Raw genomic sequence first — 13,465 nt, 5'->3', positions numbered from 1 at the left:
CGTTTAAAAGACAATTATTTTCATGTACCTTGTACACCTAGTTTGCCGTCGATGCAAACGTTTCAAAATGTAGGTAATAAAAGTATACAATTGTATTTATGGCACGCGAACGACGACCGGTCCCGGATCGACGTGATCCGGATTGGCAATTTAAGAGAATAACGGCCGATTCGTTAAAGTGTAATGAATAATGAGTTTCGAATGGCGCACCTGTGTTTTGTTTGTCGAGCTGCTCGTTTAGTTTGCACTTTGCGCGGGTTATAAGTCTTGTAACAATCGTTTGTCAAAAACTGAAACGGCAAATAGTGTGCTTGCGCGACAAAAGGAAACGCAGTTATAATATTTAATGTTGTCGTGGGAAAAACGCGGGGGGCAATGCTGCTTGCGAACAAACAAAATACAAAAGAAAAAGAGAGAGAGCAGATGACGAAAATGTCGCCTTTTTAAAAAAAAAAAAAAAATTAATTGTTTTTTATCGTCACTCAGCGGCGCAATTTGGCTAATGAACGTGGCGTCGTTTGAAAATCTCAGCCCCACGTTGATTTATAACGAATCTGTTTCTCTTGCTCTCTAAGTTTATGTCTGCTGTCGGATATGCCGGTGTTTCGTGGAGCCATCAAAAAGCGATTTTACGAAGGGGCAAAAACCGTCGTCGCGTATACAACACCGTGCAAATAATACACCCTGTACGCATAACAATAACCGTGTTTCTTATGGCTCGCAACGATGTACACATTTCGAGGAAACCCCACTTAAATAATTACTATCATCAGCTCTCTACAAAGCAATCGTCGTTCTCTTTCCAAACAACCAAAACTACTATACAGCTTGACCCTAAAACGGCAAAAAAACCCACATAAAATATCTGTGTTGTAAAAAAAAAAAAATTGTCCAATTCGCAAAAACGTAGTGTTAATGAAATTCAAAAAAAGCAATCTTGCGTGCGATTAGGTTGAAACAGCATAGAAAATAGCCCCGAAAAAAAAAAAAAATTAGACGCAGTTTTCATTAATTCATATTAAATGCTTAATGAAATTGTAATTTACAATTAGTCAGTAAACTATCACAGAGTTCTGTGGAAACGTAGCATAGTGGGATCTTAAACTCTAAAAGAACTATTGTAACAACCGATGGTGAAAAATTATTCTTAAAAAAACTTTTTGATTCAAACTATTGTACATCGTACAAAAAATGTATTAAATATCAATAAAATGTGTTATTATTTTAGTCTTTCTCAATAAAAGGGTAGTTTGACCTCAAATTTTTGAAAAAAATCGTCTTTGATTTTGGTAAACACTAAATCGATCTCTAGCTTAAGTTTCCAATTTTAAGTTCAATAAAAAAAATTAAACATTTTTTTAACTCCTCCTGGGTTAAAGGTGTTAACATATTTTCTTAGTTTTCAGAAGGTATATTGGTAGCGCTATACTTAAAAAAGAGTAATCCAAATAAACTTGGAAATATTTCGACTGTTTTTTGAAAAGTGCCGTATTAATAAACTATTAATTATTAACGTTCTTGTATTTTATTAGTAACAAAAAAAAAACACAATTTTAAAATACATTTATAATTTTTTCATAAAACCAGCATTGTATTGAATGAACAAAAAAGTTAATTATGTTCAAGTTCAAAATGTTGTTTATAAGAGCACTTTTAGAGGTCAAGTATCAACCAATGTATTAGATTTATCTATGATAAAATAAAATAAAATATATGATATAATAAAACGATGAAATTGAAATAATGGTTGTCGATTACCAGTTTTGCATAAGTATTTTTATCATTATTTTTGTAATTAGTATTAATGAGACGAGTAGTGTGCATGTCGCATGGGTACAGATAAATACTCACCCTCGATCGTTTAAATGCTACTGTCTAATTTGAATATTGCGTATGCACAATTTAATTATTTAAATCACCTTGAAAGGTAACAAATATGAATTAATTATTTGTTAAAATAACAATAATTAAACGTCCTACGTAATCAAAATGGATTCATGTTATATTAGTGTTATTAATTATAAATATAATTTGATGAGCTGTAAAAGTTTTATAATAATTAAGAAATAAATATTCATTACTTTCGTGTACTGTTCTGTGTACTTATTTGTTTTTAATTCACTTACATTTGTAACGCCAGTGTTCGATTTCGGACACCAACGGTTTCTTTATCTAGGCGAAACCCCGGAAAATAATGAGTTCTTCTCCTCATTGGGTCACTAACTTGTTTTGTCAGTGTTAGCTTTGAAATCGACTACAATTTTGAGTTGCTAAATTGAAAACTCCGGTTAAGCTTACCAAGTCGGTGAAAGCAAAAAACGCGAAGAGATTTATTTAATATTGATTTATAAAAATCAGTAACGGGAATTTCGTACCTGGATTAATATTACTGAAAATAATAACTAGGTATTTAGTCGAAGCGATTAAAAAAAAAATATTTTTAAATTAAAAGCCTCGACTGCTAAGTCATTTCCGTTTTACAAGAAATATAAAAAACTTTTTGTTTTACACGATGTTGTATTTATATAGCTGGACCGATTACTTACAGCAGCAATACTATCGATAAAAATATTCAACATACCCGACTGACAACTTGTAGTTATCTTGACATTTACAATACTTTAATAACAAATATAAACTATTACACATAAGCTGTTACACAAGTATAACACATATATAACGATCAGATTATGGTACCTGACCGTACGATTAATGAGGATCAAACGAAAACAAACGAAGGACATCACAAATGTCAGCATATGATTAGCAAATGCACAAACTGTTTAAGTCCAATTCGAAGGCATGTCTAGGAAATAGATCATGACTTAATCTGAAAAACATTGCAATCACAAGTCTGCGAAGGATTATAATATTATAAAATAAAAAACATAAAAAGACGTAAAGACATAAAAATTGGTCAAAGGTATCAAAGGTAAAAATTGGTCAATATCATCATGGTATATGTGCAGGTGGCTAAAGATTCGAAGAACTCATTCTCGGTATTGTCGACACACAAGAACTGAATTATAAAATTTGCATATTCAAAATGTACACGAAACGAAGGAATTCAAAGGAACGTTTTGAACAACGTGTTTTGGCGGGACAGGTTAAGTTAGGACGTTCGGTGAAGTTTGCCGATTGTGAATCGTTAATGATAGTAACACAATATAGGTGTATGACCGGTAACCCATACAAGTAACAAGGAAGTTTATTGTGTATCGTTGTTCGGCAACGGAAATATTTTTCTTCAAAAAACCGGTATTATCACGATTAATGACTTACACTTATTTTGCTGGGGTTTTCCTGTATAGGTTTTGGGATTTCCCAAGAAAGCGTGCAACGCTAGGCCATCAATATGCAAATAAAAACTTGTTATGCAAAAAAAAAACTTGTATTTTAATCGCAATTGCTAAAAAAACAATAATGTTAAAAAATAAATCAGCGAGCAATTGCGAGAATAGTTCGTAATAGTTGAATAGAAAAATTAATAATCATTAATGCATAATGTGTTATTTAGTAGTGAATAAATTTCAGTTAATATTAGCATGATTTTTCCCATCGGGTAGTTCACTTTGTTTGTAAGTATAGAAAGAAAAAACGTCTTGATATTGTGGTCTTATATGTTGTTGTGGTTTGCACTATTAGACAATTATTGTAGCCTGAATATTATTTAGTACGGTTCTTTTTAAACAAAATTATTCCCTTGTATTATTTTTAAAAATATTTTTTACAAATAAATATAATTGTTAGTGTATTGCTCTTTCTATATCCTCTATAATGTTTTAAAAATATATTTTTCAAGAGCTGTGTCACGTTTTACAGATTATGTATTTTAGCGATATTTTTGCTCGTACATAACATATAATTTAATAAGTTATATATTAATGTATCGGTAATTAGTCACTTTATTTGCCCCTTAATGTATTTTTAACCGACTTAATTGGGTGTTTATACCATTACAATCTTACTTATAGTTTCAATATAACAAATACAAACAGTTGTATTACAACTATTATTATTACTTTAATGATTGTTATTACAAAACATGAATTTTATATCTATCCTATTCGTTGCGGAGGATTGTACATATCATTATAATAAAAACATTAAAACGTTATATTATGACGTCTGTTGACGCAAAACTGCAACTTATTTATGGAAAAACAAAATTAGAGTTTTGCGAAGGACATCTTGATATAATTTCTGCAAAAAACCAAGCGTTGTTTTCATAATGAAAATCATTACATAATTAAAACGTGAATACACCATATTTATATAAGCATTCATTGGTTATTGGCGGCTGTACGATTAACATATATAAATAGATAGCAAATATGGAGGGAGGTTATATGAATGAAATAACTATTTACTATTTAGCATAGAGTAAATAACTATGCAATTTAATTGCCGCTATATTACCCACAGTTTTAAATGTTGTAGTTATTTTTTTTCGTTTAACTTCACATAAATAGGTAAAACTTTTTATTTTTTAACGGAAATTATTTCAAACAATATTTTAAGGTGTGTTTATTAATATTCTAGGCTCTGTGTTATAAATAAAGAAGTTGATACTCTTTTAAATTCCGAAGACATAATTTACAAAAAACAAAAAGCGGTAACCTCACAGCCATGAATCGATGCTTAAATGCTAAATTAGTTAACTCGAGATTTTAAATAACTGTATGCTTTCCATATTTCAAATTTGCTTAAAAAACACATAGCAAATCCAGAAAGCATATTAAAAAATTCTGTAGTTTTCTTTATTTATTTTCTTATTAGCCTAATTTATTTAGCTGTTTCTTCTTAAAACTCTAGAAATCGTCCGACATTCCACATTTCTGTACATAGGTTACCCTATAATTATTTTCTTCCCATAAATAGGTCATTATTCTCATATAATAATAATGATATTTCCACAAAACTATAATAGTAATATTATTAGAGATAGCCTTTAAACTTTCTAAAATTTATAGTTTTAACCTGTATTTACATATATTTTTTAGATATTGGGTATACGTTTTTTTTATGATTTGTACTTTTTGATTGTTTTTGAATTTGGATGTTCCCAATTGGGGTTTATATATTGTTTTTTTTTAATTTTATTATTGTTTACATCTATACGTATGCCTAGCAAGTTATACCATATGCTTAAAAGTTTATTAAATTAATAGTAATAAATACATCATAATACAATTATAATATTGTTGCGAATAAAACATTTACAACAAAATTTACAATTGACGTTTTGTCTTGAGTGTGAATTATTATTACAGATAATGTAGTATTGTAACTAAATGCGACCCTCAGTCACAAATTAAATTTATTCTAATTTCAAAGACATAAAAAAATCAATTTTTATTGTATTATTAGTAGGGCTGTGCGAATAATGAGGAATTGATTTTTTGAACAACTCGAATAATTCGAATATTCATGTATAACTCGTTGATTTGGTTGGATAAATAATGAATAATTATCTAATAATAATTTGCAAGTAATTGCAAATAAATAAAAAATTGCGAATAGAGTCACTATATTATATGATAGTCATTATTCGTTGTTTATCTATTCAATGATTAAAATAGACAAGCCTAGGTTGACTTTGGAAGGTATAATTTTAATTTTTTATTTGTATTGAATTAAACGAGAAATATTTTTATTTGAAGTACGTGATTTAGGTCTTAAAATATTAACTAAAACGTATTCATTTTACCCTAAATAAGGCAACAAATAATTTTAAAGCCTCTAAGAGGTTTGATTTTTTTTTTAATATAAATACAAACATGTGTGGGTACTTCAATATAATATCATAGTTATTCCAATGAAATCAGATTTAAAAATGCAGAATAAATCCCAAAACATATAGGTATATTTGAATAAAACTTCCAGTTATGTAATGAAAAAAGTGGATTATTTTAAATATTTATTTTATTCAATTTTTAATTAAATCAATTTTTTTATAAATAAGCGTATTTTTAAATGGAATTCTTCAATTCAGTTCGTCGATAAATTATTTAAAATTTGAATAATCGCAATTTGCATATGCTTAATTATTAGGTATAATACTTTAAAAATTCTGCAGTTTTAATATTTAAAAAAATATATTGTGCTGGGATACTTACAACGTGCATTAATTATAATATGTACGTTATAATTTTTGTGTTTATTATATAACAAGGAAACCCGCAATTTGAATATTTTAAATAATTGTTTATTGGGATACTTTAACTTCCGTCTCTACATAATTTTATAAGACGCGTCTTCTGTTATGTTCTCTATAATTTATGTAAACTAATTTAAGTAAATTTACTATGCAATTTTAAACGTACTTACTCCTCAATAGTAGGTACGGCGTCGCAAGAAACTGGACATTTTTTATAGAGCATATTAAAGCATCCCACACATTTTGTTATATCCTGCAGTGTTAATAATAGCAAATAGGTGTAATTGCTGTCGCAGCAAGTTTATTATTTACTAAATTATTTTACGTTGTACTATACATATTAAAGTTATGTATAATATATTCGTACAATAATTTACAATACTAGACATATTTGTTGTATCTACATATAAGGCAAATGTTTTGATTACTCATGAGTCATGGTCGTTGCTTTGTCTCAGTATCCTGTATCAATATACACGAAATGAATAATAATGTTGCGTTATTAAGTTAAAAAATAAATCATTTTTTGTTTTATCAAAAAATAGGAATTTTGTTATTTTTGGTTCTCATTGTGTTCCTGATTTAGACGCAAAATATGCTTTTATAACAAAAAGAAAAATATAATTTTAAACTTTTAGCTGACATGAGCTAAAAAAAGATTAGATATTAGCGTTTAAGTTTACTGTATCCTTATATTGATAGTGTTTGTTTTACAAGAAGGCACTATGACAGTTGCATTTGTAGAATTTCGATATTTGAGTATTGAGAAAAAAAAATCATCATTAGAACCTAACACCATAATTTATTGACAGGTATCTGATAAAATTACAGAAATAAGTTACACATTTTTGATAAAAAAAAAAAAATGTTTATTTAAAATACATGCGTCTATAAAAAACTATACTATGAATGTCTTTTCTTACATTTTTATACTGCTTACATACTAATTAGAAAAAATTAATTAATAAAACGGTTCAGCAAAATTCAATTTGAATTATTTACTTGGTAAACTTGTTTTTTTTTTTTTGAAATTTTTTTCACCGTATAGAACTTGACAGGTATATAATATGTCCTACGGTTTACAGACACGCTTTCTTAAGAACCACGAGACAGCTTGTTCAATATTATTTAAAGTATATTGTACTTTTTATTTTACTTTGTTTGGGGTATGATTTTTGTAGTCTTTTTACGGTGAGTCTTAAGCGACTGTCATTACCAAATTCTAGTTACGCTAATGACGTGGTTATCACCAATTAACATTTTATTTTTTACAAACAATTTATTAAAGGTTCTGCAGTATTAGGATTTTTGATAAAAAAAACCGGTTTACCCGGGATCGCCAAGGACTAAACGCATACACGACGTTAGTTGCGCAAAAATATAAAAAGTGCTTCTTTTAGATGATTATTTTAATAGAGAATAAAATAAGTCGTTGTATCAGTAAACAATAATATCAATTATAATCGTAAAATAACATATTATTGTGTTGGACATATAATGTATAGCTTCTAGTTTCAAATGCCACCAAACGTGCTAAATATCATAGCTTAGCAGTAATGGTCAAATAAAAAATTGGAAAAGATTTTCTCAAGGATAATACGAATAAGTCGCAAAACTCGTTGTATCATTTAAAAAAAAAAATAGGCTCTAAAAATAACGATGATTGTTTAATAACAAATATAGTGTCAATACGATTAGCTAAACAACTGATTTGTTTTTTTTTTAAACACGCCAGCCGTTTATTATAAGTGAACGTTATTCTCGATTTATCATATTTTGGAATATAATCTCTTATACATTGTGTGGCCATTTTCTGAAAAGTAATTTTACTAGAAGCGTAGAATAAGCGAATACTAGTCTAGTCCTTTGAGACATACTGCGAAACGTTAGCGTGTTACACGAAACGCTCAGGTACAGCTATAAATCTTAACCATTATGAAAATTGTTTGTAATTCAGAAGAAAATTGGAACCATTTTATTAGGATTTGATGAGAATGAGTGATCGGAAATCTCCTGAAGTACAATGCGAGGCATCCATGCAGTGTGAATAACGTGGGAAAATGTCCAACTTCCTCAACCTATAGTTTTGTTTTTCGTTTAAGATTTCTGTGTAATCGTTATCGTCAAATTTGTAAAAGTTATTTTTGACCATCTGATTAAAATCGATTTTTTTAGTTCATTAACGGCCTTTGAAATGAAAATAATAATAATAATAACGTGACGTACGGATCTAACAATTCAACACAAGAACATTAATTATAGTTGGATTAAATAGTAAGGTCAACTAAATGACTTGACCATGTTGCTTTAGCCTTTAACTAAACATTTAGTTGGCCTGAATGTGTATTTAGTTATTCCAACTATAGATTTTTCGTGTCATTATATTAATCATTGTTTTAGTTAATTCAACTTCGTATACATTCTAAACCCGATCGACTACATAATTGGAATGTAGAATGTTATAGGTAAATGGAATCCATTTACAATTAGGTTGTTTTATAATTTAAAATCGTTGGACGGTATTACGTTATAAGAGGTAATTTACTACACGACCGGTACCCTAATTGTTTAGAACAGGATATTTAATATATATACATATATATTGTAATGTTGGTATTTAAATATTAATTATTTTACTACTATTTTTGCTGTGTTAGAGCAGTTTCTTTTATATTTTACACTTATGAAGGATTCTGTTGAATGGGTGAAACAAGGGAAGCAAAATCAAGGAGTGTTTACTGTTTACATTGTATTTCTCAATAGTTCTCATCAGCGCCTTTACCCTTGAGGCGATTTAGTAATTGAACGGTTCAGACAGGAACTGTTGTTGTTTATTGTTTTTGAACATTTGTCATGTCGGATGTTGTTGGCCTAGAAAACATCGGAAATGACTTAAACACAGCTTATTCATTCCTAAAAATCGAGCATAGTAAACTTTCCAGAAATTCTACGGCAAATTTAACTGTAATTATACATATGGAATCAAATCAGGTTTTCGACATTATGTAAAAGAGGTGCAGCTGTCGTTACATCTAAAGAGAAACAAGTCAGCCGATACCGATTTTGAACATAATGATTTATCGCTATTAAACAGTTTCAATGTCATTATTGATGATAATCCGTATTGCAGGATTGAGTTTTTTTTTTTTAATTGTACTGTGTTATTAAAAAATCTGTACTTACGCAACAACGTCGTTTTCTAAAAATAAAATGGACAATTAAAATTAAAAAGTTTGAGAAAAATGACATAACGGTATGATAAAGTAGTTGATATCACGACGACCACTCGAGAAACATGGTTAGGCGGTAAAATACGTTTAAAGCCTACGTCCCGTCTGTCATCTGATGGTCGTAGCGCCTACGTTTCGCGTCGCAATAGCCAGCCTTACTGTAATAATAATACGGTGACGGTTAAATATTTTCATGACATCATATTATATACTGCTGTAATTGATGATGCGAGACGTCTTCGTGTTTCATTTAACGTTAATCGAGATTTTTTTTTTTGCTGTATACTTGCACAATACCGCTTTGTAGTTTGACTGTTGACTTAACACGCTGGTGCAGTCGTTAACAGTAAACGGACTGACGACGAACAGAGTGAGACTTGGAGTTTGCTCGGGTTTTTACAACAACCGTATCGTTTATTAACAGCTGAAACTGTCCTGGGACCAGATGGATAACGCATAACCTTTTTATGAAGATTTTTGCCGTCCTGGATAGTTTAATTTATTTGAACCGACAAGTGACAACTCTTGGTTTCGGCGCGTAGCTGAGAAGGTAATTTTTTTTGTCCAAATCCACAATATCTTCTAAACTCTTGAAACGATTTCTTCATGTATCAACTTTTTATATATATATAGGTACTTAATTGGGCCAATAATTTAAAAAGTTCACCTGTGACCTCTCCCTCCTGTACTGGCTTTTGTTAATTGGTCCTCCTCAACAAACGACAGCGACAACAAAAGGTAGTTGTTGTTGTCGATGTAAATGATGGTCATAAGCGAAACGGGTATTCAAATCTAGGACTACAGAATTATAGCTATATTGTTTGTTATTATTATTATTATTGTATACAACGGCGATCCAAGACAGTGCAATCGAATCACACGCAGAGGCGTAAAATCCGGCAGCCGTTTGCGGTGACCACTAAAATACGTTGACCTTGAGCGTACCCGCTCCTTTGTGCCTGTGAACTCGTCGCTTTGCCGGTCGAGTTACGTTACACAGCGCAATGCAGAACGTATTCATATCCCGTTCGCGGAATAAGCATGGGTAGGGGGATGTCCGTCCTTCGGCCGGTGACCGCCGCCGTTCGGTACTCTACCACATGAGAATCGTGAACATAAACGTTCAGAATGACCGTAGCGGCCGAACGCGCGCGATTCCGTACGTAGACGTAAAAATAAAAATCAAAACGAATAATAATAATAGTAATAATCGCTTTTGGTGCGTTATTTTTTTTTCTTTTGTTTGTTTTATACATTTTGTTTATTGTGCGTCTCGTCGTCGTATATACCATAGAAATCGCGTCACTGCCGCCGGATCCGTCGATAACCATTGTTTTTTTATTGTTATTATTATTATTATTAAAAAAATAATAATATTGTCGAATAATTTTACGAACGATTATAAACTGTAATATAGCCGTACCGTAGACGATACTCTGAATGTACGTTTGTTGTTATGTGAGAATCGTTATCGAAAACTATTGCGTTGGTCATAGCTTTTCTCTCGAGCATCAGCGTACGAAACCGCGTTTCGTCGAGAGTTTCTAGTTAAAGTTAATTTAAAGAACGGTCGGAATATGTTGAATCTGTTCGCGTGTGACTATTACACCGCTCTGGTGACGGTCCTGTTGGTGTTGGTCGTGCTTTACTGGGCGTTCGAGGTGCATTACTTCGCGAGGACCCTTTGGTGCGCCGTCACGTGCAGAGTGTTCAAGAAGTACGTGCACGTGCTGGACACCACCTCGTACTCGTCCGCCTGTCTGACCACCGACGTGGACTTTCTGCTGTTCCACATGAACAACTCGCGGTACCTGAGGGAGGTGGACTTTGCCAGGACCGAGTTTTACATGCGCACCGGCCTGTGGAAAGCGATCCGGGACAAGGGCGGTCTGCCCGTGCAGGGCGGCACCAGCATCCGGTACCGGAGGTTCATTCGGACGTTTTCGCTGTACAGCATATCGTCCCGGATCGTGTACTGGGACCAAAACTCCATCTACATGGAACACCGGTTCGTCAGCCGGGGCGACGACTTCATCAACGCCATCGTGCACTGCCGGAACAGGGTGATCAACTGCGACGTCAATCAGCTGATGGAAGAGCTGATGACCGAAGCGGCGAAAAAGTGCCCCGGTCAAGTGGAGGCGCCCCGCAACAAGCCCGAGTGTCCGCTGGAAATTCACCACTGGATCCAAGCCAACCTGGTGTCCAGCGCCAACCTACGCAACAGCAACTAGCCGGTGGACGAGTAGCTCCGGTATACGGGCGCCGCCAAGCCCGTTTCCAAGACGGCCGGATGGTCCGTGGACGGCGTGTCTGGATTATGGATTCGAGAGCAGAACGTTTCATCCGGAACGGTGTCCGTCAAGCGTTTCCTCGTCGGCTACCGCCAAAGTTACCGGAGGGCTCGAACGCCCGTCTTTTTATCCCGACTGAGAGTGTACATTACCGCGTCTAACCCAGTAAGACTTATTTAGTTTTTAATAATTTATACACTGCACGAATGCGCTCGGTGTGTGTGTGTGTGTGTGTTGCTTGTGCGTGTAAATGTTTAGCACAACGCGAAATAGTGTTGTCACATCTTATTATTTTGTATATACTAAAAATGTAATACCGACAACATACAAACATACACACACGCGCGCGCGCATACGGCCGTGGTCGTTCGATCGGTGCGCGGAACGTGTAATGGGTCCGCCGCTCGTGCCGTTTTTGTATTTTTATTTTTTTGCTATTTTGAAATATTGAGTTCGCCGGAGAAACGCGTGTCCGTTATGTATATCAGATAGGAAGGTCAGGCAAATGCAATCGATACTTGATTATACTTATATATATCATATTATAATACGCTGCACACAGCTGAATGTTGTTCAGTGTTCTAGTCATTAAACTATATTATAGTTTTTTTTTTTATAATTTTTACCGTAACACCTGTATTAATTTTTTAACTTTTGTTTTTTTAATATATATTTTTTTTACATTTTTCACGTATTGGGGTATGAATTAACGCGAGCGGGTTTTCTATATTTTTATTCTTTTATATAGTGTCGATCACAAAAGTACCTCGATAGCTTTTTAATCCGATTAGGGTCCACCGTTTGTCCGACCGACGTGTAAATAATGTAATGATAATGTTGTGTAATCGCCGCGATATCAATATAATTCCAATACATAACAGTATAGTAAAGTTATAGACAAACAGCAGCCTCGGTACACATTTGTAAGTACACTGCCGCACCGATCTCGATCATATTTCGTTATTACATCTTATTTTTAATGTATTGTGATATTGTACTATAGAAATATTGTTTTTTTTTTTTGTATTACCATTTTTATTTTATAAGACTTATTATGATATTATAATATGTATAATATGAAAAAAAAGAAACGTGCTCGTTTTTGTTTTTCAACACTCACAAGGGCGTTGACACGTCCGATGTTTATATGGTTTTTGGTCGCCACGACGAGTAGATGGTAAATTTGATATTATTTAGAACTGTGTGTAAGCCATTGCAATATTATAGCTACCGTGTTTAACGTATCGAAATTGTTGAGTTTTTTTTTTAAATTTTTATTAGTATTATTACTGTTTTTCCTTTCTTATACGTAGCTCATATTATACTTCTTTGCTCCGTCCAACGCCGTCTTGCAACACGGTTGTGTTATTGTTTCTTCCGCCGACACGGTTTCCAAAAAAACAAACAGTATACTCAAGTGTGTGATGATTGTGTTCTACTCGTACGGACAACGATTCACGAATAATAATAACAGAGGGGAAAAAAACAACAAAATAGCTACTTTTCGCCACGGAGGTGGCAGATGTTACCCCGAGGTCAGATCTAGACTGCAGGCTGAACGGTATCTCCTTTGTAGTAATATATGCAAACACCGCACCGTCGATTGGGACAAAAAGGGAGAGAAATTGTTTTTTTTTAGAAGTGTTATTATACGATATTTGTATTCGTTATAGGTCTTTTTCTCATTTTTTGGTCCAAGGTTTACAATCTGTTTTGCACAAATTGCGACACGCCGTAAAGTAATAATGATAAATAATCATAATTCATAAAAATAATAATAA

The 13,465-nt window shown here is 32.6% G+C and overlaps 1 protein-coding gene across 1 annotated transcript; it reads left to right on the top strand.

Annotated features, from left to right (window-relative positions):
* Positions 1–10,474: 10,474 nt before the first annotated feature.
* LOC126841776 (protein THEM6-like) lies at positions 10,475–12,939 on the top strand. The gene has a single exon (XM_050578426.1). The coding sequence runs from the start codon at positions 10,968–10,970 to the stop codon at positions 11,622–11,624; it is 657 nt and encodes a 218-aa protein (XP_050434383.1). The 5' UTR covers positions 10,475–10,967; the 3' UTR covers positions 11,625–12,939.
* Positions 12,940–13,465: the final 526 nt, after the last annotated feature.

Source organism: Adelges cooleyi, unplaced genomic scaffold, assembly GCF_023614345.1.
Source record: "Adelges cooleyi isolate 19-005CV unplaced genomic scaffold, UGA_ACOO_1.1 ACOO_flye_CR_arks_rails_tigmint_CR_PRNA_41, whole genome shotgun sequence".
Lineage (NCBI taxonomy): Eukaryota > Metazoa > Arthropoda > Insecta > Hemiptera > Adelgidae > Adelges > Adelges cooleyi.
Note: the sequence above shows the minus strand (reverse complement) of the source record. Positions and strands in the feature narration are given on the sequence as shown.